The following is a 26,743-nucleotide window of genomic DNA, read 5'->3' as shown; positions in this document are numbered from 1 at the left end:
GTGCTAAGTTATACAAAGTAACAGTGGAAAAAGAGCAAAACAACAACTGAAGAAGACTTCAAGACACGAACAACCTCATCGATGGTAGCTCATTTGTAAGTAGGCCTTCAACTTTAAATGTAGTGTATCTGAAGTTCTCACTTAAATGATATTTCAGCTTTCAAGAAAAAGTCAAAAGAAATGACCGCCCAAGTAATGGCCAGTAACTCAGAAACTCTTAAGTTGGGACACTCATTGGTTAAGACTCAAGATAATGCTGTGAAAAGGTTGTCCAACTAGACCAGAAAACTGTTGTTGTGAATGAAGATGAGGAGGACAAAGCGTCTGGAAGTCTTTCCTGATCTGTCTGCTCTTCCAAAGCCGCAGACCCTTCCAATGTGTCTGCAGCCTGGAAAACTTTTCCATCCCGCTCCAGGCTCACGTTGTACTCCTCTTGCAATCAGGAAGCGTCGGCTTTGGGGCCTCTTTGAACGCATGCCATCCCGTGTAAAGGGCAGCTGCGGACGGGATGGGACTAGACAAAGTGGGTGGAGCCTCACTTGGAATGTGAGCAGGGCTTGTCACAAATCAAATCAGAATCAACCGAGCCATCACTCGATTGACTTCTTGTGATGGTATATGTTCACACTTCTGCCTGCAGCACACAAACAGAGATCGGCCTTTCTTGAATCTCCTCGTTACACTCAAGGTCAAAAGTCTCCAGCCTCTGCATGCATCCGGTAGCCTCGCAGAGGGAAGTAATCAAGTACAAATACTTTGTTATTGCACTTCGATTACATTAGATTAGATTTGTCAGATATCTGTACTTTAGAAGTAATTCTTTTTCTGACCACTTTGTTTTACTCCCTACATTTGAAAATAAGAGTGCTGTGAGGTGGCAGTGAACTCAACACACTTTACAACAAGCAGCGGATAGCCAGGTGTTTCATTTTTAAGTTTACTCTGAAACTCATTAAAAATCTAATGGAATTGCCCGTTTTGCATTCAAAACAAGCATATCTTGATCTTTTCAGAGTGCTAGTTGTAATGCTAATGCTTAATAGAGTATGATGGGATGATATAACCCTTTGGGAAAATGATTGAACACAAAACGCTGTAATGCATGTAGAAAGATAGTATAGCAGTATTCACTGTCATATTTTTAATCCTATGCATAGAATACCCAATATGTATTGTACTGATGAGTTGAGCGTAGGAACTGATCTCATTGAACAGTATATGTCTGTGTCTCTTATACTACTCCTAGGTGTCCAGGGCGAGCACACCAGAAGGAGCAACACGGTGGTTATTCAATTGATGCAGTGTGCCCAAAAAAAATATATATAATTATATATTTTTTTTTACTTCAATTTAATTGTTAATACAATAAAATCTTTGTATAATGTAACTTCGGCAGATTCTGACTGGACATAAAAAGATGTACTGGAGGTGAGAATCATTATTTTTACCAGCATCTTATTGCACAACAATCTGTACAGTATGTCTAGAGAATTACAGTATGTGATTACTTCTTCCAGTCCATAAAGGCAATGTAGCAGAACAAACGCAAGCTACTACGCGCGTCTGATACGTCGTTTCATTCCGAGCAAGTTCTCACAGGGACAGGAAGATGGGAAGTCACACTGAATTAACTGCCAAGGCATCACGGGGGCCACTAAGTGAGGAGCATCTGAGCTCATTCGACAACTTGACACTCACCAGCAAAAATCTAAGCTCACCATTCCAGCATCGTTGTGAGCCACGTCATCATCTTGGACAGGTGGCAAAAGTACGCACACTACACGTATGCAACTCATTTACTGATGTGGACATTTCAATTCGTCAAATGGAATATCAAAGTTTACTGGCACTGACGAATGTTTTCGTCAAGTTATACTATGCCGAGGCATGGAAGTGGGTCTTCTCCAGCTTGTCTGTGAAATTCAGCTTTGTAAATCATTGTAATGACAAACAGTCGGCAATAGATGGTGGCTTTGCATTGCTTTGGGTTTGAGATCGTCAGTGCTTTTGAGTAGACGATAAAGATAAGGTAGTGAGTCTTGGGTTGTCACTCTGATTATAAGAGAAATGCCAACACATCGAAAGTTGGAAAAGTTCAGGTACCTCACACTCAAACTCATAAATACGTACTGTGTAGTACAAACACAGTTCCGTATTTTACGCACGAATAGGCGCACTGCATTGTAAGGCGCACCGCCAATGAATGGCATATTTTAAAACCTTTTCTATATATAAGGCGGATTGCATTATAAGACGCACAGAATAGAGGCTGCAGTAGAGGCTGGGGTCACATTATGCATCCATTAGATGGAGCTGCACCAAAGGCTCAATATTGATCCACATATAAGGCGCACCGGATTATAAGGCACACCATCTGCTTCTGAGAAAATTAAAGGCTTTTGGGTGCGCCTTACAGTGCGGAAAATAGGGTATGTGATGCGGAAGGGAGTAGAAAAGGTCTGCTGGAGTAATGCGCTGAGTCAGCATCACTCACAGTGCCTTTCCTAGGTGCATATCAGTAAATAAATTATTGTTGTTTGTTTTTTTATAGTTTTAGCTGTAACAAAGCAGAAAAAAAATGGCATCTGTCTCTCTTCGGCTTGCTACAAAAAGACAATTTTTTTCACTTTAAAACTTAACCAGAACTTACAGCAAAACTACAACTACAAATAGAAACAGTCAGTGATGGTGTAGTGGTACACACGCCTGACTTTGGTACGGGCAATGTCAAAATACATATTACAATGATTTTTGTTGGGTATTTTTAGGAGGGAGGGGGCTGGAATAGATTGCATTTTTGTTATTTTCAATGGGAAAATATTTGAGATACAAGTGTTTTGAGTTAAGAGCGTTATCACATAATGAATTCAATTTATATCTCAAGATATCACTGCACAGCCAGAACCAGGACTTTGGCAACATGACAATCACCTAAACAAGAAACAGTACTAGACCTAGAAAAGAGAATCCACGCCGTGAGCAGAACATTCCAGGACAGTTTGTCCTGTTTTGTCCACCCTTTCACATTTGGAACACACATCAGACAGCTAAGGAAAAACACCACACTGAGGGAGAAAAATGTGTCCCTTTGTTTGTGTCGTTTAACAAACAACATACCAACTTCTCAGCATCGAAAATGTAAAATTGCAATGTGAAAGATGAACAAGTGACTATGTATGAGTTAAATGCAGGCAGCTGAATGTGTGCGTGTGTGTGCCTGTACGTGGGATATCATGCCATCCAGATAGTCACTGTGTTTACACACGCCACATACAACAAACAAGAGGAACATTAACAACCACAGTAACAACAGCACAGGCGTTCAGACTGGTCTGCCCTCTGCTGAAGCAGACAGTCCTGACCACATTACTGTTACTTAATTGCTTTAAAAATTGTCGACGAGATTATGCTTCTTTTTCCTTCTATCTATGCCAGCCAGACGTAGTGGTAGGTACAATTTTGCAATGGTCTCTCAATCAATGTAATGCCCACTCATACAACAAAATTACTATCATCAATATGAATTTCACCATACAGCGGCGTGACTTTTTCTTGACTTATGGGTTGAATTTCCCGTCACCAACCTTGTAAGTCAATTCAGTCATATAACTAAATAAATGTTTCCCCATTGAAATGAACTGGAATGCCAGTTATTCATTCCAAACACTTTTTTTAATGAACTGCACGAACGAATAAACAATTTCAAGGCATATCTCAAGGCATACATGGAAGAAGTCTGAGATGTTTGAGTTCAGGTCCCGAAAAATGTCAGAAAAATCTAAAGCTGGATGACTACCAATACCAGGTATTGGTATCAGAGCAATATCAGCTTTATTTCTAGCTATCAGATACCTCCAAAGGCTACCAATACAAGCCAACGATACTTAAAAAACAAAATCTGACATCATGTAAGTCATCCTCGCCAGCACTGCCATTAAACTGTAGCAAGCTGACACATACGCAAATCAATGACTTATTATCTGAAATTATATGTAACCAAAGTACTGGCCGTATCGGTTCTTAATATTGGCGAGAACTTAAGACTGGAAAATGTTATCGCACCTTCTTTGGTGGTTCCTTGCGTCTGCAGTTCCGGTCCTAAACCTGATCGGTACTCGGGGTTGACAGTGACCAGGTAAGTAGTCCTCGGTTGGAGCCCCCGCAGTACGATGGTGGGCTCGTCACCAACAGTGCTGGCCTCCAACCCAGCACCTTGCTCCCCAATGGGTTTGAAGGTCAAGCGGTAGCGCAGCACGGCTCCTCGCGCCGGCTGCCAGGACACACGGAAACTGTCTGTGGTCTCTTGGGACACCCTCACGTTGCGAACTTGACTTTGTTCTGAGACAGACGAGAATCACATTTATTAAACATGAACCTCCAGAAGGAGCTTCAGAGTCACAATATCAACACACCCTCTAAAGTGGTCTCGTAGCCGACAAGGGGCAAACTGTCCCCTCGGTCATACTGCGCCGAAATGTTGACTTGGTAGCGGGTCAGCGGGGTGAGGTAAGGCAGGACAGTGGTCAGCGTGTCCCGGGGGACGGACATGGACACCAAATGGCTGTCGGGAATGTCTGTGGGCCTAAACTGAACCAGGAAGGACTCCACGTCATTGGCGTCGATCTCCCATGAAGTCCGGAAGCTTCTTGAAGTCACCTCAGAGAACGACAGGTCCGTGGGCTGGACCAGACCTAAAAACAAAGCCAAGTAACTTACAAAGTGTATTCTGTTCTGAATATACTCGTCACAGTGAACCCTTGCAGATTTGCAACTGATATACTGTTTAGACAGTGTCTATACATCACCGACTCCAAAACGTGGTCAAATGGCTAGTACGAAAGTAGTAATTTTTATTTTTACAGCCTGTAATTTAATGAAGGACCGACATGGTGGCATCTTCCCACTTGTGTTACAGTTTTGTCCAAATAAAATATCTGTTTTTGCATTTATTTTAAAACCTAATGTTATAAAATGATATTACAATGTTTGGGATAACTTATCATTTGGCGTATATTTCGGGTTTAACTACTAACTTAGCATGGCATCTCTTCATCGTTCCCATTTTGTGACTCATCCACCAATAATTTTGCAAATAAGAAGTATACAGAATATATTAGCATTAGTTTACTTCATTATCTTTGAGCAGCTCAGTTCCCAGCGTTAAAAAGTTGCTCACGAGATGATTGGAAGCAATCAAATGTAGAACCAAAAAGGCAGCCAAACGCTTCCAAATGTGTCTGCTTGCTATCGAGCACAAAAGGCATTTTTGTAGGCTAATTTACATTCCCGCAGACCACGCTAACACAGCATTGCTATGTAGACAAACACACCCAAAAAGAACAACAGAAGACAGAAACAAAAAAAAAAAGAGGAGCGGCTTAAGATGCTACATCCGTGTCATGAAGACAGATGTCGTAGATCTACACGGGACGGATGTTGGCAGACAGGTTGTCCCAAATGTTAGACAGACGTGTGGTGAGTGATGTGATGGATTTACATTCAGGCCATCATTCAGAGTGCTACTCGTGTCAAGTCACTGTCGACAGAATATCATTATATAAAAATGACAATGTGCTGCTCCAGGGAATGTGACTCACAATCCCTTCTGGCAAAGCACAAAAGAAAACTTGTGCGCTTTTCAGACGTTGCTTGTCGGAACTTGACGAGCAGATGGAATGCTCGTCACATGTGATTATTGATTGTCTCGACTGGTACCCCCCAATCCACCCACCACCTACCCAGCCCCACACCTGACGGATGGGGTTACACCCCAAGTAAATGGCTGCGAGCGCTCTTTGACCTCATTCGTAACCGTTCTAAACGCTCCCAGGTCAACGTGGGCAAAACATTGCGGCCAACATGCGCATGCATGTATGCGGTTTGCTGCAGCAACACATTCGGGGTTAGTTTTCAGTGAGTGAAAATGCTTCCTGGCCAAAATGCTGCCACTGATGAAAAAAAAAAAAAAACATGCACAAAATCAATCACAGATTCACAGTACAGTTTAAAAAAATGAAAAAGTTGACAGAGTGTCAGATGGATGAGATGGACGTAGTCATCCGACAAACTATAATGGTCCCCTGCTATATTGCACTTTATTGTTTGCACTGCCTCCATGAGTGCTAAAGTAATTTGAAGATTTGTACTCATCATAACATCTATGCTAATTTCCTATCATTTCTCATTATATGTCAACATCAAGATAGCAGACCTTCTTCATTGTATGGTTTGGTTGAAGTGTTTGGTGTTCAAATATACAACGTTTAATTTTCTTTTCTTTTAAGTGTCAGTTTTACAGTAGCCTAATTGGAAGCAACAAATTCACAGCTTGAAGCAAGCATGCGGTGCCTCTGTTTTGGCGAACAATGCGAGCTAGACAGTATTCTTTTGGTTTTCTCTAAGATGTGATTTCTGACATTTCCTGTCAGCAAGACAGTAACAAAGGGGGGTGTGGAATAGTATTTCAAAAGTAGATTTTAGTGTTTTTAAATGCGTAGCACATGCTGGAGGGATAACAATGTTTTTGTTTCTCTGGACTGTTTACATAGTCCGCTGCGAACTATGTATTTGCAAATATGGTCAATCTCACATTTTTTTACAAATTGATACTACTCTTATGTCCCTGCAACATCTATTATTTTCACGCATTATTAACCAATTTAAATTGTTTACAAAAGCTTGAGCAGAAAACAGTTAACTCTCTTTTTTTGAACTGCACAAGTGTTGTAAAACTCGCTTTATTGGAGCCGTGTGGTATTATGTCACCTCAAGGTAGAAAGTCTGGATGTTTATTCAACAGTAATGAAGGACAATAATTGTTTTGATAAAAATGGATTGCTGTTATGCTTCAGAGCAAAAGGGATTGGTCAGCCATGAAAGTAAATTGTGTACAGATTAATTTTTGCCTATTAGACTACTTTGTCAGCTCTTTTTTTGTAATTTATCGCATCTCTCACAGCCATAAGACCTTTGACAAAGAGTTTGGGAAGAAGACATACCACAGTCATTTGCTTTTATGAAATAAAGGCATGTGTTCTCATCGGGGACTGGTCATACCATTTTAATCAAGTATTAAAAAAACGTTTGATTTTCTGGGGGGCGTATTCAACTAACGGTTCCTAGGAACCACCCTGAGAATGCCCAATCTCCTCCGATCTCGGAAACTAAGCATGGTTAGTCCTGGCTAGTACTTGGATGGGGGACCACCAATGAATACCAGGTGCTGGGGTTGGGCAGTGGGCCAATCATCTGCTCCTGTAAAAACACTAGGGATTACAGAAACTGAAATTGTGGCCTAATGTGACTCATGGCACTCACAGCGCTAAAAAAAAAAAATTAAAAATAAATCTAAAAAATACCAGTCAAAGAGGATTTTGAGTGTTGTTGTGTTGAGGTTGGTGCACAACAAACAACATTTGATGATGATAAAAATTAGGTGCCAAAATTGATTAATTGATTAGAGTCATTGTTTAAAATGGTCCAAATCTTATGCATTTCATCTTCTCGACAGTAAAATTCTCTGATTTCTGTAGTCCTCATGAAAGCAGACAGATTACATTACTGTTTCATCAAAATAAGACATTTACAAATATGTAATTGTACTTTGGAATGCAATTATCAACATTTTTGCTTATTTTCTGACATTTTACAGATGAAACCAGTAACTGGGTAATGATCAATTTATGGAAAAAAATAATCTATAATCTATGATGAAAAACATTTTCCATCTGTGTTCTAAATAATCTGTAGTTATTATTCATTTGGTTATGTTTAATTAAATAAGACCAAATAAACTACAATAATTTGATAATAAACAATAATTGGGGGGGGATGATTTGGCAATTAACTTTATAGAAAAAAAAATTACCCTGGTTATTTGATGGAATAGGGTTAGGCAGAATAGTCAACTACAAATATTCAGTAATGATAGCCCCAATATCGTATAAGGTATAACAGCAACTTGCTGGGCAACCCGAGGAAGTTGTGATATTGGAGATGAGAGTATTCCGTCTATTTTGTGGATTTTCACCAACCGTGGTTGGGGCTGGAACGTAATCACAACGGGTTGACGGCTTGTACATGTTTGTCAATGAGGAGGAGACAGAGAGAATGAAACGTCACTCACGTTTCTTTTGGATGTTGCGAAGCTCCTGTTCGATCCTCAAACAGATGGACTGCGTGAGCTCCTTGGAAATCCTCTGGAAGGCATCAAAGTCCTCCACAGTGTACACGTGCGTCTCGGCCGGCGAGTTGGCGATGGCCTCCAGCTCAGAGCGCACGGCGTCCTTCACGCCCACAGCAAAGATCTCCACGTCGGCGTCCCTCAACTTGGTGGCGGGCTGCTGGAAGGCGTCCGAAGACTTGCCGTCCGTGATGAGGATGGTGACACGTGGGACATTGGGCCGGGCGCCTTTGGCCAGCTGGAAGATCTTGTCCCGCACATACGTCATGGCCTTGCCTGTATTGGTGGAGCCGCCACGGTATGGGAACGAGCGGACCCCCTTCAGCACGCCGCTCAGGTCCGAATGAGTGTTGAGCAGGAACTCTGTGTGCGGGTCCCGGCTGTATTGGACAAGGCTGATCTGGACCTTGTTAGGTCCGATGTCAAAGGTGTTCACTAGGACCTCTAAAAAGGCTCGAACTTTGGCAAAGTTGGCCAGACCGATGCTGTAGGAACCGTCGACCAGGAGAACCACATCAGCTTGAACATCCACGCCCAGAGAACATTCTGGAATGGGAGGCCAGCGCCGTGTCATCAATTGAAGAAAAGGGATGAGCTCACATTTCTTAATGTATCATTTCTATTCTCTTAAATATTTCTAATCTATAAATATATAAATAATTCTTCAAAATTTTGTTTAGTCCAGGACCAAGCTAGTAACTACATTTATTTGGCTCTCAGTTTTTTTTTCTTTTATTCAAATTAATTTAACTTCCATTATTGTCTTCACAATGTTTTTATTTATTAAAAAAGTATTAATTTATAATTAATTATATATATATATATATATATATATAGCACGGTCTTGCTTAAAACATGATAAAAGACAATGTGAAATAATTACAAAAGTCTTTAAGTGCTTTTAAGGGGCATGGCCAAGTGATGAGTGAGTCAGCCTGTCTGCGTGTGATCGTCTGGCCGTGGGTTGTAGCCGACAGCAGCTCCTTATGAGTGCTGTCATTTTTTATTTCTCGTTTAACAAACTGTATCCATGGCTCTTCTTGCCCACATGTGAGGGAATTACACAACCTCAATTGTTCCATTAATTATTTTACATCACTCGAGCAGCAGTGGATCTGAAGCTCACTCGTACCACAACTTTTGATCTCCATTAAACAAGCAACTGCTTGTAAGTGGAAAAACTCCCAAATTTGGGCTCTCATAAATTAAGGTACGACTGGATGGCAAATTATTACATTTCTATTCAATTTATCTGCTTCTGCTTTACAAATTTTGTAAACTCATGTGTTTTTAAAGAGTGATGAATCCGGTTTGTCCGATGGTGACGAGACGGACTGTCTCCAACTTTTACTCACCCACTGAAACTTTGACAGGCTGAGTCCTCTGCAGCACCACGGCGGGCTCGCTGGGCGTAAGGCCTTTCAGCGCAAACACATTGATCTGGTATTCGGTGTCTGGGGTGAGGTCCCGGACAACCACAGAGGTCTGCGTCTGGCCCACGTACAGCTCGTGACGCTTCTCACCGACCATCAGGGGGATCATCTGCACCTTGTACCCGGAAACGTCATCGTTGGACGCGCGCCAGCTCAGCTTCATAGTCTTGGAGGCCACCTCCACCACTTGGAGGTTGGAGGCGGGCTCCACTGCTGCGAGGAAGGACAGCGTCTACGTCACAAACGTTGGGAAGCAACAACTTCACACAATTTTGGCTCAAGAAGGGGTCCATATTTACAATTTAGGACTCCTTGTAATCATAATGCCAATAAAGCTTAGCTGTCATGCACACCCCTAAATATGGGAAGGATTTCTCAACAGAAATATTAATAGAAACAAACGTAAATATATTCAGTTCACATCATCCATTGGCGCCAGATGACATGAAAATTATAGGCAAAGTATGGCCTGCAGCACACATACAGCGGGGATCGTTGGGTTCATTAATCTGGCCCGGCCCAACAAGTATTTATACTCGTATAATTAGGATTCCTGTATTATTTATGGCACTAATTCTGCTACTTTTCGTAAAATATTAAAATATATTAACTTTTCAAATAATCAATCAAATAATGGATTAATTAAGCCTTTGTATATAATATTTTTTAATTGTAAAATGGACAGTTTTACATAGATATTTTTGTACTAATTTTATCAGATCACTAGTTGATTATAAATAGATTAATTATGAATAATGTTTAAAGGTCAACATATGGTATTCACATGCAAAATAATAAAAAAAATTATTTATAAAATAATACTATGCAGTCTCTATAATTGAAAAATGGTGAATTAATTTATACTGAAATTAAATTAACAAATGATATATTTAAAAAATTAAAAAGACTCATTCTTGTATCATTAAAATAAACAATTTCAACAAACAATCTCATTGATATGCATCCACCTTTCACAATAATATGACTGAGTTAGATTAAAAAAGTGCAGTCACTATTGACAACTTGGCCATTTGGTCAAGAGAACTATAAATACTGCACGAACACACGCAGGGATGTCAAATTTCTGTTTAACACGCCACAATCATATGGGAGCTTCTCACTGGCCCCGAAAATCAACAAGGGACAGGTCATTGGCCTAGTTATGTTTCTTTTATGGGCACGTTGGTATATACAGTGCATGAGAGCATGTTGGGTTTTTTTTTAATGACATGGAATAAAACAGATACAAGCATGAATAAAATAACAATCAAAGGTAAAAGCAAAACTGACCTTCTTCTCCACTGACAAGAGAGCTGAGCTGCTCCTCGACGCCGGCGCACACCTGACTAATGACGTCTTTGTGAACATTCCGGACATCGTCCAAGGCGGCCACGTTGAAGACGTGACTCCAGTAGGGAGTGGAAGCCATCGGCCTCATCTTGCCCTCGTCGGCCTGGCCGATGCCTGCAAAGACGTCAGTCAGTCACATTAGCGTGAGTGTATTCCATTACAAATATGACAAGTGTCGGAAATAACTCGAGGAAATGAAAGGTTGATTTCAAGCGTCGAGTTTCTCAGACCACCTTGAAAGAAATGTGCACTTCTGCTGTCAGAACGATTTTTAGAGTTGGATGGAGATTTTTCATTGAAAAATTAAATTCTTAATATAAAGGAAGAAGAATGATAATCTATTCGTTGGAAATGGAGTTGTAAATGAATTCTTAGTGGTTAGTTTTAGATTTCAAAGTTCTGCTACTGGTCTATAAATCACTAAATGATATAGGTCCTGAATACATGAAAGAAATGCTTAAGGAATACAAACCCAGTAGAGCTCTGAGATCGACTGACTCAGGTCAAATAGTGGAACGCAGAGTCCAAAGCAAACATGGTGAAGCAGCATTTATCTATTATGCTGCACACAAATGGAATAAGTTTCCAACAGAGGTGAGGTCAACCCCAAGTGTGAACGTTTATAAATCCAGGTTGAAAACTCTTATTTTTTTGTCATGCTTTTTAGAGTATATACACTTTTTAATCATATTACAAGCACTGTACACAGTTTCAATTGTCTTTTTTAAATATATACACACACACATATATATGTATACATATATATATACATATACATATATATGTATACATATATAATATATATAATAAATATTCATATATATGTATACATATATAATATGTATACATATATATAATATACATATATATATATATAATATGTATATATATATATATATATATAATAAATATACATATATGTATATATGTATATTTCTGTCATTTTTATTGTTTTTATCCTGTTTTAAATGTTTTATCTCTTTGTTTTCAAATCCTTTAAATCATTTAAAGCACGTTGCGTTACCTCATGTATCAAATGCGCTATGAAAATAAATTTGCTTTGCTTTAGTTTTTTTTTTGCTTTTTTTTTAGTCTAGTTACAACTAAACTACAAATGAAGAGTTTTTCAAAACGAGACATAGGCATTTTTTTTCAGATTTACGAAACTCGCGCCAAAATTACCCAGCTGCGAATGGATAATTTTGGCGCGAATTTCGTAAATCTGAAAAAAATGCCTATGTCTCGTTTTGAAAACAAACTCTTCAAATGAAAGACCATCTAAGAATATTTTAGTTTGTGTCAGGATTAGACATGAAAAAAAAGTATTCTTCTTACATCTGGTTTCCAGCCAACGTATAACGTGTTTATTCAGACGTTATTGGGCGTTTGTGCAGCTTCAAATAATATTTAGAATAAAATAAAAAGTATTTTATTATTATTTATTTTTATTTTTGTTGTTGTTTCTGTTTTAATCAATCTTGGTTTATTTCAGGGATTTTTTTTTTATTTTTTTAGAGAAGGCAGGGATAAGTCCACACAAAACTAAAATGTCTATGCTGAAAAAAAAAAAATGCATGTATCATCTGTATTGTTTTTTTATCGGGCTTGGCATAAACCACAAAAATAAAAGGGAAGAAAAAAGAACTTTCAAGTCATGTTGTATTGTATGGTCTACTTTTCTGAAAGAATTAAAAGAAACCAATGAATAAGAGATTAAGAATGAATTTGATTGTTGTTGTTTAGAAGTCCTGTGTCCTCATAACTTTGATATCTCTGACACGTGGGTCATTAATATTTTTGCAGGGTTTGGATTCAATCTTTTCCATGGACAACCCTGAAGAAATGAAACTTTACTACAATGTAAAGTAGTCAGCGTACACCTTCTAAAACGATTTTGTTTCCCCTCAAACTAACTCACAGGAATTTTTTTTTCCAGATGCTCCGTGTGCTTTTCGACATAATGAACTTCCAGTGACCAGCATGAGAGCAATTAACAACAAATTTAACACACGTGCACCTCATTTACACCTGAGCCCCCGCAACAATGAGAAGTCACGTGACACTGCGGTGGAAAATACAGCCAATCGTATTTCTTCACTCTTAGTCGTTTTAATGGCTGGTACAACTACATTTGTTGGGACAGATGGTGACAAGAAAAACAGCTCATAAGAGTTTAATTTAAGAGCTGCTGGTTTCCATTTTCCATGGTTTTCTTGAGTGTAACCAAAATCATTGGGAATACAATTTAGCTTAAGTGTAGAATTAGCTATATTTTGCCCCGTTCCTTGTATTTTTAGGGTAATGTACCTTGAGTGGCACCCGGTTAAATGAACAAGAAATTGAAGAAACAGAGTAGTCTAATTATTTGTCTAGTTGAATCATTACGTGTGAGTGTGTGTTGTTAGGACATAGGAGCCCCCTTCAGATTGTTGTTTTATCTCTTCCAGCTGAAGATGAGCTGAGTGTTTATCTCCAGTCGGTCACCATGGCAGCACAGCCCTTTGTGTATCTGCGTCCACTCGGCAGCGTGTGGAAAGTGTGACGACGCTCGCATTCCTGCAACGGCTCGTTAATTCCGAAGGAATCCGAGCGGGATTGCGCCATCGGAGGCCGTAGAAGAAGAAAAAGCAGGAGACGGGAAAAGACGACAAGGAAAGAGGCGGTTACGGGGCGGCGACGTACCGACAACGAAGATCTCTATGCCCTGGCTTCTCAAACGTGTGGCCGAACGTTCTGCAGCAGCGTCCCACTCGCCGTCGTCCGTGATTATCAGCACAACTTTGGGAAAAGACATCCGGGCGCCTGCCCCCTCCGTCAACGTATTGGTCAACAGGTAGTCCAGCGCCGCACCTGAGCAAAACAAACAACATGAGAACCAGAAACAGGCCTGCCACTTGTTACTTCCTTTACACCAATGATTCCCAACCCTCACACACCCATTATTCTATGCGCACGTTGTATGATGCTAGTCGAAATGGACCCAGGTTAGGATCAACCATATCCAATAAAGCCTCCGTTTTCGAACCTCGCCATTTTTTAACAAATCAGTTTTCGAACGAAAATTTCGAGATTTTTTTTAACTTCTGTTTTCAAACGAAAATCGGGACTCGAACGCCCCAACAAAACCCGGAAATAACGTAATGTGCACGGCAACCAGTTGACCCGCCCAAGACGCATTTTGTTATCCCGGAAATGACCTAAAGTGCGTGGCGCAATCAGCGCACTTTTGTTATTCTGTATAACGCAGCCTCTGTACACAGACATGTTGTTGACTGTTGTTTTTCTTCTTATCGAGGACTACCGTATAAAACCCCAGTCATGTCACCAAAGATGGCAAGTTTCTTGTTTAAAGTTATTCTGCACTTTTGTTTTAAAAAAAAAAAGTTTATAAGGCTGGGGGCCGAGCCGCTACAGATACTTCAATGCACTCCCAGCCTAGCATATTCTACTACTAAAGCATACATTTTAAGCAAAAAATAAATATATTACTTATATTATTTTATTATATAAAGTATTTAAACTATACACGTATCTCTTCTATGCAGTTTATTATAAGGAAAAGCTAAAAAAAAAAGCTTTAAAAAGCCTATTTTTTTAGGCTTGGAACACATTATTTCTTTGTCCATTCATTGTAATGGGAAACATTGATTTGGTTTTCGAAGAATTCACTTTTCGAACCGTTTTCTGGAATGGATTGTGGTCGAGAACCGAGGCATTACAGTAATTATCGTCAATATCAAATTGTGAACTACAAAAACATGACCTCATTCACTGCTATGGATGTTTGTATCTGGAATCCAAGTACATTTTTCAATGGGTTGGTGTGGAAGAGGGTCTCACCAAGCTTGATTAGGAAATTCAGATTTGTTAACCATTGCAAAGACTTACAGATCCTAGTAGAGGGTGGCATTGCATTGCTTTGGATTTAAGATCAGCACAGTTTTAGAGGAGAAGATAAAAATTAGGGGTAGAATGTTGGCTTGTAATGGCAATTATTAGGAGGAGAAATGCCAAAACAGTCGGACAGGTTTACGCAGCGAACAGATTATTTCTATGTATGGGAAAACAGAGTACCGTAATTCCCGGCCTACAAGCCACGACTTTTTTCACACGCTTTCAACCCTGCGCTTTATGCGGGGATGCGGTGTTAGCACCGCACTACCTTTAGTGCCGCTCTCTTTCTGTATACCAAGGCTTATAACCAGGTGCACTCTGTTGGCCGGGAATTACGGTATTTGTCACAGTAGGTAGCAGAAACTGTGAGTCGTGACAAGAAAGAGGATGGTGCAGATCATGGAGTGAATGATGAACATGTTAAAAAAAAAAAAAGTCACAATCATTCAACTAGAGCAATGTGGTGAATCAGTGTTCTGTTTCTCGTAGATCTGTAATTGAACGTTCCTTTTGCCCTTATCAATCTTCTTTTTGTTGTTTTAAAATTTGAGGTGTCACAAAAGCAAAAGAACATCAGCATCAAAGTCACTGCTGTTCTGTTTGATGTCTTTTCCCCCCCAAAAAAATCTATCATGACCTTTTCGGCTATTTTTTATGCTACTAAATGTCAAAAAAGGTCAATTTTTACCCGCTCACGATGTAATGTTTCAATTATCTTTGCTCATCGATCTTTGCCAGCGCCAGGCAGAACAATTATATTGTCTTCCATGAGATGACAGATTGTATGTAATGGACCCGTGTATCCACTTAATGTGTCATTTTCTGTTTTCTTCTGTAAAACATGTGCCTTGCCGCAATAAAGCTTGGAGAAAACTGCTTTAGATTCACTCATTATTCAAAACGAAGGTCGTGCCAATAAATGTGTGTGAGTGCATGTGCTTGCAAGTGCAAAAACAGATGCTGAACATATTGCTGACCTACTTCTTTTAAGACGTGTCATAAATGGAGTCCTATAGACATGAAATGCATATCCTGACTGGACACTACATCATTCAAAACTAATATTAAAGATCTGCTGTTGCACTGAGAATTATGCTCACTTTTGTGCGCGGTGTCCCCGTGCAATATCGTAGCTCATCATTCACGCTATATCGACGATTTTGAACCAATCTTGAAGCAGACAAGATCCTCTATTATGCTGCAAAAGTAGTTCTCCTCATAGAGCGGAGATAATACCATAATTTCCGGCCTACAAGTCGCGACTTTTTTCCACATGCTTTCAACCCTGCGGTTTATGCAGTGATGCGGTTAATTTGTGCGTTTTTTCTAACGGCCACAAGGGGGCACTCGAGCGGAAAAGGTAAGAATGAGACCGGTGGAATATATGTGCAGAGGAATTGACTTTTACTGGCCCTGTTAGCGCTGTGTTAGCGTTAGCACTGTGCTAGCATGTTGCTGCTGTGTTACTGGCGTGTCTCAGTGATATTTACCGGTAAGTTTTATTTTAACCGGCCCTGTTAGCACGAGCGCGGCGCTAGCATCAGCACGAGCTTTAGCGAGGTGCTGGCATTACCGCTAGCTTTAGCGCGCTGCTGACGTTAGCGCTAGTGTTTGCGCGGTGTTAGCGTTAAACTCTTTCTGTGTACCGTCTTTGTAAATATCTTGTGTTTCAATGTGGGTTTCAATGTGGTCACTTGCAGCTATTACACAGCTGCGGTGTATGTATGTACCAAATGGTATTTCCTTTACAAATGTACTCGGTGAGGCTTGTAACCAGGTACGCTCTGTAGGCCGGGAATTACGGTAACAGATTTTGTATTCTCTGTTTGCATGTGTTTCTGCTCCATGTGCTTATTAAAGTAGCAGTCGTTTCAAAGTTTAGAATTACTGTGATGTCAATGCTAATTTCCATTAGCTCGTCTATTAGCATTAAATTAGGTAGATTTTGTCACAATGTTGCGTGGTTGAACTTTTCGGTCTTCAAAATTTAGAACGTTGGACTCCTTTTTTTGTTTCACAATTATAGTAAACTTCACAGTCTAACCTCTGACCCCTGTGCTTCCTTTATCCACCCACTGTGTAAAATACTAATTGGGCCACAGTTGTAGGCTTCATCATCATCATATTTTGTTGTAATATTTATTTATTATTATAATTAATAAATAAAATAAGAACGTGTGACAAAAGGCACCTGTCCTGCCGTTGCCGTCGTGGTTGTCCAGCGAGCCGATGGCTTGCAACAACGCCGGTCTGCTCATGTGTCGGTCAAGGGGGAAGCCGGCAGGCGTGTATCCGCTGTACTGAAGCACAGCCACGTGGGTTTTGTCTTCGCCGATCTGAAAGGCTCCGGCCACGGCCGCCGCCAATCCGCGCACGTGTTTGAATGCCGTCCGGTCCGAGGCCCAGGACCCGGCCAGCAGGAAGGCCACGTCGGCCACCGCGCTCACGGGACATTCTGGAAATGGACACAAAATTGACAAGAAGCCCATTTGTTTTGAATCACATTTGTACTGAATGTGCACTTTTCATCAGTCATGGCCTTAACGCTTTTCCGTGCTTAAATTCAGCGGTGGGATTTATCAAAGTTCAAATACTTTCTGACAGTACTAAAAGGGGAGTTTGACACTTTTTTCATATTTGGTAAAACTGTTTATATAAATCGTATATTAGTAAAATCCATCCATCCATTTTCTTTGACGCTTATCCTCACGAGGGGCGCGGGGAGTGCTGGAGCCTATCCCAGCTGTCAACGGGCAGGAAACTATTCTCAAATATACACCTCCTAATATACATATTTTTCATTTGTTAACAACTGATCATAAAACTAGCAAAAAAAGCTAATTGAGAGGACCTTAGATGTCTCAGAGGATTTAAAACTGACGTAGAATTAACATTTCTACTCAACAGCTGCATTCATCACCTCTTTTGGATTTTTAATTGATTGTATATTCCAAAAATAATAAATAGCTAGAGTGTAGATTGGGGCTTTGGAGTGGTATGACTACTTTAGAGTGCCTCATTGTCACGCTGTGGAAAAGTCTGGCAGCTATACAGTATTTATCATCTCGTAACTTGAAAATGCGTAAGCTATGGAACTTGTAACTCAGTCAAGTATTTCTTGAGAGGCAATTATAACCCTTCTTTAGAGGCTGGTCTACTACTTTCGTACTTTTTGTACCGGAAGTGATGCAACTTACTTGGGGACCCTGCATCAGGTCTTCTAGAAGCTCCCCCAGCAGACTCGACTGCAAAACAAAAAAGATTGAATAATGAAACATCAAGTTCCACTAAGACAGTAGTGTAAAACATTCCCAAAAACACACAAATACCGAAATTTACGGCCTACAAGCCACGTGTTTTTTCACACACTTTCAACCCTGCAGTTTATGCGGTGATTCAGCTCATTTGTGCATTTTTTCTACCGGCCACAAGAGAGCACTCGAATGTAAAAGGTAAAAATGAGACCGGTGGAATATATGTGCCGGGGAAGTGACTTTTACCGGCCCTTTTAGCGGCGCGTTAGTGCTGTGCTAGCGTGTTGCTGCTCTGTTACTGGTGTGTCTCCGGTAAGTTTTACTTTAACCAGCCCTGTTAGTGTTAGCGCTAGCACGGCATTAGCTCTGGCGTGGCATCAGTGCTAGCATTAGCGCTAAACTCTTTCTGTCTACAGTCTTTCTTTGTAAATATCTCGTGTTTGAATGTGGGTATCAATGTGGGCACTTGCGGCTTTTCCACAGTTGTTGCGTATGTATATACCAAATGGTATTTCCTTTACAAATGTACTCGGTAAGGCTTATAACCAGGTGCGCTCACTAGGCCAGGAATTACGGCAAATGCTCATCAATTCTTGATGTCCTCCTTAAAGTTATACTATTAAGCCAAACGGGATACTAGTAGCTCGGAATCTTTTCGCAAAGGGCACTCACTGGTGATCTGCCCCAAGATGGGAAGACTCTCATATGATCCAGCGTAGGCGGCGACGCTAACTAAGTAATCCACATCTTGACTCAGCTCCGAAACGAATGTGGATGTTTCTGACGGGGCCACCGCAAAGTCTTGTACTACTTCTCCTGAAATTCAAGAAAAATTACATGATAAAATCAAATCTGTTAAGAGATGACAATGTCTTTGATGAATTGTTGTTCATTTGGATCGGTTTGTACTGAAGCAAACTGCAATTTTTGGTATCCAAAATGTTCTTAATTGAGAATGAAATTAGAATTTGAGTATTTAGCGTCCGTCACTGATTTTTAAATCAGGATTTCACCATTTTTTTTATTGACTGTAAAATTAAAATTGTGCCTTTGATTTGACCTTTATTTTTTGTAATTATAAACAATGATTATTTCAAATTGTACATTTTTAATGACAATAAAATTGAAATTGTTTGGCTTTTAATGTTCTATTTACAATACATTTAAAATGATTTAGATGCAAATGACTTTAAGATTATTTAAAAATCTGTTTTTGACAGGATTATTAATGAGTTAGCACACGGGCGTCACATTCGAGGCCCGGGGGCCAGATCTGGCCTGCCACATGATTTTATGTGGCCCACGAAGCCAAATCTAGAGTGTCGATTTCCAGGATTCTTTTAAAAATCTGTACCAAAATTTCAAATTGTCACGATGAGATGATTGAATAATTTTTTCTACAGTCATAACGGCCCTCTGAGGGAAACTGGAACAACAATGTTGCCTGAGAGAAAAATGACTTTGACACCCCTGAGTTAGCATTTGATACATTGGATTTGTGTTAAATAAAGAGGATTTACCTTCTGTTTCATTGACATCAAATGAAGCTGATTTAGCCTCTGTTTTTTTGTACTGCTGACAAAGTAAGATTATTTAAACTCTGATGTGTTTTATGGAATTCATTTGACACAATTCTGTCTCTAATGTTTATAAGGGATATTTTGATGTTTCGCTTGAGGCCAAGAGGCGTTCTCATGGTTGCAAAAAAAAGGATTGGCTGTGAAATTGTCTTTCCCTCAGGGGTGTTTGGAATAATGCTTTGCTTCTTTTTCTTCTCTGTGCACGTGGCGCCCTAATTGCAGGGTGCGTCGGCGCTATTTAACGTGGCGAGGGGGGGGGGGCAGACGAGGACAGGACGGGACAGAACAGGACGGGACGGGACAGGACGGGAGCAGCCCACCTGTGTCGGTGGTCACGCGTATTCTGTAGCCGTCGAGGCGCGACCGCGGCCTTTTCCAAAACATCTGCACAGTATCTTGGTCCACGATATGAAAGGTCAAATCTGACGGTGGCTCCACTGCGCACATAAAAGCAGAAAATGTGTTCAACACGACTCTCGTGGGGCTCCGTTGTGTACTTTGTGTTGTTAGTCGGAGCACACAACATTCCGGAAGGGAACAGGCGGCAAGAGCAAAGAAAGGCCAAAAGCAACATGAACAATTTTTACCTCTCGCTATTACGCTTGTGCGGAGGTCTCCAAATATGACTGGTGGCATATACAGCAGTGCCTCGACTTAATGAGTTTAATTCATTACTTGCTCGACTTACGAGCGCTTCCCTTAATTGCAAGTTTTCTAGTTTCCAACTGTTGCTTGCTGGATTTATTCTTTTGTGTTGCAAGCTTAACATACACCGCCGATGCACTTTCAGCGAAGCAGTTTTATTTTTAAATCTTTACTAGAGGTGCTACAAATAATAATCGAATAATTGACAACTCATTGATTAACAATAACAACTATTCTGGTACTCAATAAATCAATTAAAGACCTGTTGAACTTAAAATTGTCAAAATTCTCGGAATTTCAGCCACATAGCAGTTTTTCTGATTGCTGTAGTCCTCCATGAAGTTTCCTTTGTGTTTCATCAAAATAAGACTTTTCTTCAGTTCATGGATTGGATTTACCATGTATTGTAAATCAACGTTAGACTGTTTTGGGTAAAAAATAAAAAAAAAAATTAAAAAAGTCAATCCTCCGGTACGCGGCCCTGAGAGGATAAAGTATTAAAGCCCTACACCGTTCTCTTATTTAGATAATCGCATTCTAAAAATCCTTCCAAAATCAGACATTTACATTGCAAACAAAGTTGAAGAAGATCTTTCAAAGTTGCTTTGAGGCTTTTCTTTGCTGTCACACATGAAAATGGTTGCAAAGATCATTTCATGTTTTCAGAACGGACGTCAATCCAACACTTTCAAGTTGAATTGACCAACACACACATTGGTCCACATCCGTCCAGACAGACGCTTTCGCCTTCTGCTTCTTCTTTTATGTGTGAGGTGGGGATGAGGATGGGAGATGTCTTAATTGTGAGCAAACCAACACAAATGTACCACATGACAAGTGTACATGACAAGTTGTAGGCAACAACTTGGGGACAAAAAGTGTCATGTACACAAAGACCCGGTGTTCTTTGTGGAATATTTTAAAGTGATATTCTTCCGGTTGGGATGGAACTGGGTAGCGGACTGCCTGGCTTCTTTGCCACACCTTTTTATTAACTCTATACTCAAACAAGTACAAACATCATTACGCTTCTGTAATAAGCGCTAGCAAACTATCCAGCTAGCAGCTGACAGGCGGCTAGCAGCTGATGAAACTCGGCAGAAAGTTACAGACTCCTACATTTTCCCATTTAGCATTAGCAACAGGCTAACATTCAAACACATTAAATGTTAGTGGAAGGCACTCACGTCTTTGTACAGTAATTTTACTCAAATGTGCTGATGGAAAAGGCATATTTAAACCAACAGAAATCCAATAAGTATCATAAAAGAAGACATAACCATAGCTTTCTTTCTTTCTTTCTTTCTGTCTTTTTCCACCTCCAACCGCATCAGGTGAAGAATATCACAGTAAAATATTGTCGTGAAGTCCAGACAGAGGTCCGGACTTGACCGGGAAGGTGACACGACGGCACGTGACAATGCGGAGGAAGCACCAACCTGACCATCGAGATGTTGCTTCTCCTTCCCCCAAAAATCAAAATTGTCTTGAAGACCTTCCTTGTCCCGACGATGTCAATTGTCGTGTTTGCTCTCGGGCCTTTATTTTCTCATTTAAGGGCTCCGTTTCCTATGTTTCATTTGACAACCAACACAGCGCACACAACCTCGTATACATACTGCACTATATATACCTGAGGTGGGTGGTCCATGACAGCATCAGATTCACTCATATAGATTTACATCTTAAATTTTAATATTTGCTCCATCCGTTAATTTATTCCCAACAGTCTATTGGTTTCTCTTGGCTGCACTGCTTCCAATCCAAGTAAATGTCATTTTTTTTGTCCAATCAGATTTCAACCTTGATTTGTTGCCATGTCACTCTATTCTTCCCAGGGCTTTTGTTTTAGCTAATCACATTTCAGATTTATTCTCACAGGGTCAGCCAGGAACTACACAAAGGTCAAAACTTATTCCGTCCGAGGTCGACCAGCAAAACACATCCGTCGACACCTGCACACATTATCACGTCCAGCTGTTTTTTTAATTGAAATGAAAGCACAGAACACATGAACAATTTCAAAATAAAATCACGGAAACAATCTAAAATGCGCTTTAAACTTTTGACTGATCAAAGAAGCTATCTCAGGCAGACATAGCAGAACACACTTACGGTGTTCTTTCTTGAACGGAAATTGAATATTCTTCAGAAAGTTCAGATTTACTTTGCATACGCTGTGAGCTCCGGTTCATCCCCATTCAGCTTGATGGGGTTTAAGTCTGGAGATTCTGGTTTGCTTTATCATTCTGAAATCTATGTTATAGCACAACGTTAGGGAACCTTGGCTATTCTGTTTACCTCTGGCGATATTAGTCTGTACCACTTCAAGCTATTGATGGGACATAAATTGCTTAACTTTTAACCCCAAAATTACTGGGAAAAAAGTCGGGTGTTTGGTATAATATTTTATTATAATATATTGTTATTTATTATTAAGAATATTTATTTTTCATGCAATGAACTAAATATTGATTGTGTAATGCTCCAGTTGGCGTATGTTACACAGTTAAAAATTGTTATACATATTGCATTTATACATACAGTATATTACTGATAGTTTAGTACTTTTTAAGAGGTGGATCGAGTCGCATAATGCCCATGTAGCAAATCCACAACCCACCATGTAAAATATGATTTAAGAGCTCTCCTCAAAGTGTTCTTCTACAAGTACCATTTGTGGTCTTCCCCTATTGGTATGTTAAAAGAAAAAAAATCACTGAATCACATTGAATACAAACAAATTGGACAAAATTTAAAATATGACATGCAATCAAACATATTAGCATGAAGGTAAAAGCTATGCATACAGCCTATTTGTTGTTTTCTAAATCCAGTATAGTGTTTTTTTTTTCCCACCAGACATTTTTTGGGACAGTTCAGGTGTATTCAACTGTTAAATACAGTACATTTACTTTTTTAAAAAAATCATAAATTTTTCATTGAACTTTTTTGCAATACATCTTAAATAATTTGTTATTTAAATGCACTTTTTTCATATTTGAGCACGTTAAAGTTCAAATTGTGCATATAGTTTAGGAAAAGAACCGTTGCTATGTTTTTGGAGAAGCACTTGGGCCTACTACATCACTGTATGGTGGTAATTGCACGGCCAAGTATTTTTTTGATGTGGTTCTTGATGTAAAAACTCTGAAAACCACTGCTATGTAGTATATAAACTGTATTTAGAACGTCCAAGGTGACCGTAGGTTAAACAGAACGGACTCTTTTTTTCTTTTTCTTTTTTTTTTCTTTAAGCTCACTTTGTGTCATTTGGGAGAAAATAAGCAGACTGATCCCCACCCCCACCCCCACCCCCCGCCTGGTGTTCAACTTGTGGAAAAAGATGAGTTGAAGTCATATTTAGTCTTCACGTTCCATGAGGCGAAATCACCAACTCGGCAGGAAACTTGGCCACTGGCCCAATGGCCGCTTTCCCCTTTTTTGGGTTTTTTTTTTCTTCTCTTTCTTTTTCTGACAGGCTCCATGAAGACTACGAGCAAGCATCCCTCTCAGCGGCCACTCACTGCATTGCACACTCGAAGAAGGCCGGGTGGGATGCTCGCTTAAGTTAAACTTTTTAATGTTTTTATTTAGAATAAACCGCCTCTGGGACAAAGAATAATGTTTCTTGTTTCCCATGAATCGTTTTCAGAATATGAGCCACAGTTCTATTGAGCAATTGATGTCACGGTCATATATATCATGGACATATTTCAGAACAGGTGAAATATTATCTGCTGACAATCACTATTTTCAGCTGTGTAGGGTGCAAAAGCAAAGCTTTATTTGACTTCTCCCAAAACAAAAACATTTGACAGATGTTCAATCATCCCCTTTAAAACATTCTCTAGCAAAATGTTGAGCTGACATCTGTGAGAAAGCCAAAATTGCTTTTATACTGACTGGTTGAGAGAGGGTAAAAGCCTGTTCATCATTGAAAACAAATAATGCAATCTCATACATAAATACAGTATCAGTTCTCAGCAATGACATTTGGAATATGAATAGCAAGTTTTAAGATCAACAAATACACCATGAGAAGATTCTTCAAGAACAAACCAGTCAAGCGCTACACATTCGCACACAGTCTCACAGAAACGCAGTTGAATGTTTGTTTTCTTTTATTTCCGGCTTCACCAAGATGCACGGCAGGAAGGGCAGGGGTGAAAGGTCAAGGGTAAAAGGAGGAGGGACATGAGGAGGTCTTACCTTGGTCCTGGGCCGAAGAGGAGAGCACCAGCGCCAGCAGCGCCGCAGCCACCAGAGTCAGCCCACTCTTCATTTTCACTTCCTGTGGCTTACCACAGCATGGACGAGGAGGCTGCCAAGCGGTGGCGGCAGGACGGCATGTGAGGAGGAGGAGGAGGAGGAGGAGGAGAACAGAGGGAAGGGGGGGACATGTGAGAACCCAGGAGATGCTGTGACATGGCTGAAAAGCGGGCCAGTGTGGAGGCTACTGAGGGGAGGATGGGGCAATGGGAAGAAGCAAGAAAGAGGGGAAAAAGGAGAAACCGGACGAGGAAGTAATCGAGGAAACAGGAGGAGCAAGAAGAAACTGGGGGGGAGGAAGAAGAGGAAGGGGATAGGAGGAAGGTGGAAAGAGAGAAAGTTGGGGGGAGTAAAAACTGAGAGGAAAGATTCAGGCTGGGAGGAGAATGAGGAGGAGGAGGGGGAGGAATGGGATAGGAAATGAGAGGAGGAACAGGTAGAAGAGGAAGGAGGTGAAGGAAAAATGGAGGAGTAGGTATAGCTACATGGAAGAAATGGGAGGGGGAGGAGGGAAATGGGGAGCAGTGTATGAAACCAGAGGAAGGAGAAGCAGGAGGAGGAGGCAGAGGAGGTGTAGGAAGCAAGGAGGGAATGGGAGGAGGAAGGAGAAGAAGAAGGATGGGGTGAGGGGAAGAAGCAAGAAAGAGGGGAAAAGGGAGAAACCAGACGAGGAAGTAATCGAGGAAACGGGAGGAGGAGGAGGTGACAGAGGACCAAGAAGAAACTGGGGGGAGGAAGAAGAGGAAGGAGGATTAGGGGGAAGGAGGAAAGAGAGAAATTTGGGGGGAGTAAAAACTCAGAGGAAAGATTCAAGCTGGGAGGAGGAGGAGGAGGAATGGGATAGGAAATGAGAGGAGGAACAGGTTGAAGAGGAAGGAGGTGAAGGAAAAATGGAGGAGGGGGTATAGCTAAATGGAAGAAATAGGAGTGGGGGGGATGAGGAGCAGTATATGAAACCAGAGGAAGGAGAACCCGGAGGAGGAGGCAAGGGAGCTGTAGGAAGCAAGGAAGGAATGGGAGGAGGAAGGAGAAAAAGAAAAGACTCGTTGAGGAGCCTGAAAGTTGAACCTGCCAGCGCGCCCACCTTGCACAAATTTAAGTGAAAAGTGATGACACCAATTTTTCTATTTTGCAGACAACTTTTTCTTCTGCGCAAGGTTCTTGGACGACAGGGGGGGGGGCAAAAAGAAGAGAATGAATGAGAGGAAAATGCATACATGCACACATGAATCCCAAACGTCATCAATCAATAATCAAAAGTGTTGAACTAACCTGAAGTTAAATTTGTCCTGGGAGCGTTCACCAACTGGGAAGAAGAGGAAGGGAGCGGTGAAGGATGAAGAGGAGGAGGAGAAGGAGGAGGACTGATGAGGAGGACTGAGGAGCTTGTGCGCTTGCTTCTCTGAGGTGTTCCGAACGCGCTTCTGGTCGGAGCTCAGCGGGCGTCGTCGAATTTTCCTCCAAGTGGGCTGAGCCTCCCGTCCAAGCCCTACTTAAAAAAAAGGGGGGGGGGTGGAGGGGGGCGTGGAGGTTGCCCACCCAGCGAACCACAAACACCGAAGTCACTAGGAAACTTTGACACTTCGCACATGTGCTCATTCTTTTTCGCTGATCCAGCACCAGCACATCAAGTACATATCCCCCCCACCCCCCCCCCCCCCGCCGCTTGAACAACATCACACACAAAAACTTGTCACGAAAACATTCATAAAAATTTCAATGAATACCTAATGACAACCAACCCCCATTATCGGCACACGTCTTCATGGGGCGGACGCAGGTACGAGTCCGGAAGATAAACTCAACCGAGCCAGCGCGTGGACGCCATCTAGTGGCCACGGGCAAAAGCGACGCGCAAACAGGAGCCACGGAGACCTTCAAAGATCATCCTCACTTTGGTGAACCCTCTGGGGAGCGGGGGAGGGGGGGTGGCTTTTCTAACATTTGACACCAAATTAAGCCTAAAATATAATACTAAAAAATAATACATACTGGGCCCTCCAAGTACAACACACTGAAAATTTTTCACTTAATCTGAACATGTATCTCTGCAACCAATAAACAAGACCAAATTACTTCTTTTTATAGTAGGCCCAAATACTTCTCAAAAGAAGGTGCAGAAATTACTCCTAA

At 40.8% G+C, this 26,743-nt stretch overlaps 1 protein-coding gene across 3 annotated transcripts in view; it reads right to left on the bottom strand.

Moving 5' to 3' along the window:
• LOC133497041 (collagen alpha-1(XII) chain-like) overlaps nt 1–26,743 on the bottom strand; it is a 109,435-nt gene that overhangs the window by 81,203 nt on the left and 1,489 nt on the right. For 2 of the 3 annotated variants that reach the window (XM_061813220.1, XM_061813222.1), the window contains exons 2-13: nt 25,883–26,099; nt 24,551–24,662; nt 20,014–20,130; nt 18,786–18,929; nt 18,057–18,104; nt 17,051–17,314; nt 13,648–13,815; nt 10,906–11,079; nt 9,538–9,828; nt 8,126–8,728; nt 4,413–4,691; nt 4,063–4,338 (exon numbers count right to left, since the gene is read on the bottom strand). In XM_061813220.1, the coding sequence (XP_061669204.1) occupies nt 4,063–4,338; nt 4,413–4,691; nt 8,126–8,728; nt 9,538–9,828; nt 10,906–11,079; nt 13,648–13,815; nt 17,051–17,314; nt 18,057–18,104; nt 18,786–18,929; nt 20,014–20,130; nt 24,551–24,623 (2,437 nt within the window). In that variant the 5' untranslated portion in view covers nt 24,624–24,662; nt 25,883–26,099. The remainder of the gene's footprint in view (nt 1–4,062; nt 4,339–4,412; nt 4,692–8,125; nt 8,729–9,537; nt 9,829–10,905; nt 11,080–13,647; nt 13,816–17,050; nt 17,315–18,056; nt 18,105–18,785; nt 18,930–20,013; nt 20,131–24,550; nt 24,663–25,882; nt 26,100–26,743) is intronic. The other variant, XM_061813221.1, reaches the window with a different exon arrangement.

The sequence above is a fragment of the Syngnathoides biaculeatus genome, chromosome 23, assembly GCF_019802595.1.
Source record: "Syngnathoides biaculeatus isolate LvHL_M chromosome 23, ASM1980259v1, whole genome shotgun sequence".
Taxonomy (NCBI): domain Eukaryota; kingdom Metazoa; phylum Chordata; class Actinopteri; order Syngnathiformes; family Syngnathidae; genus Syngnathoides; species Syngnathoides biaculeatus.
This window is presented reverse-complemented; position numbering and strand designations above follow the sequence as displayed.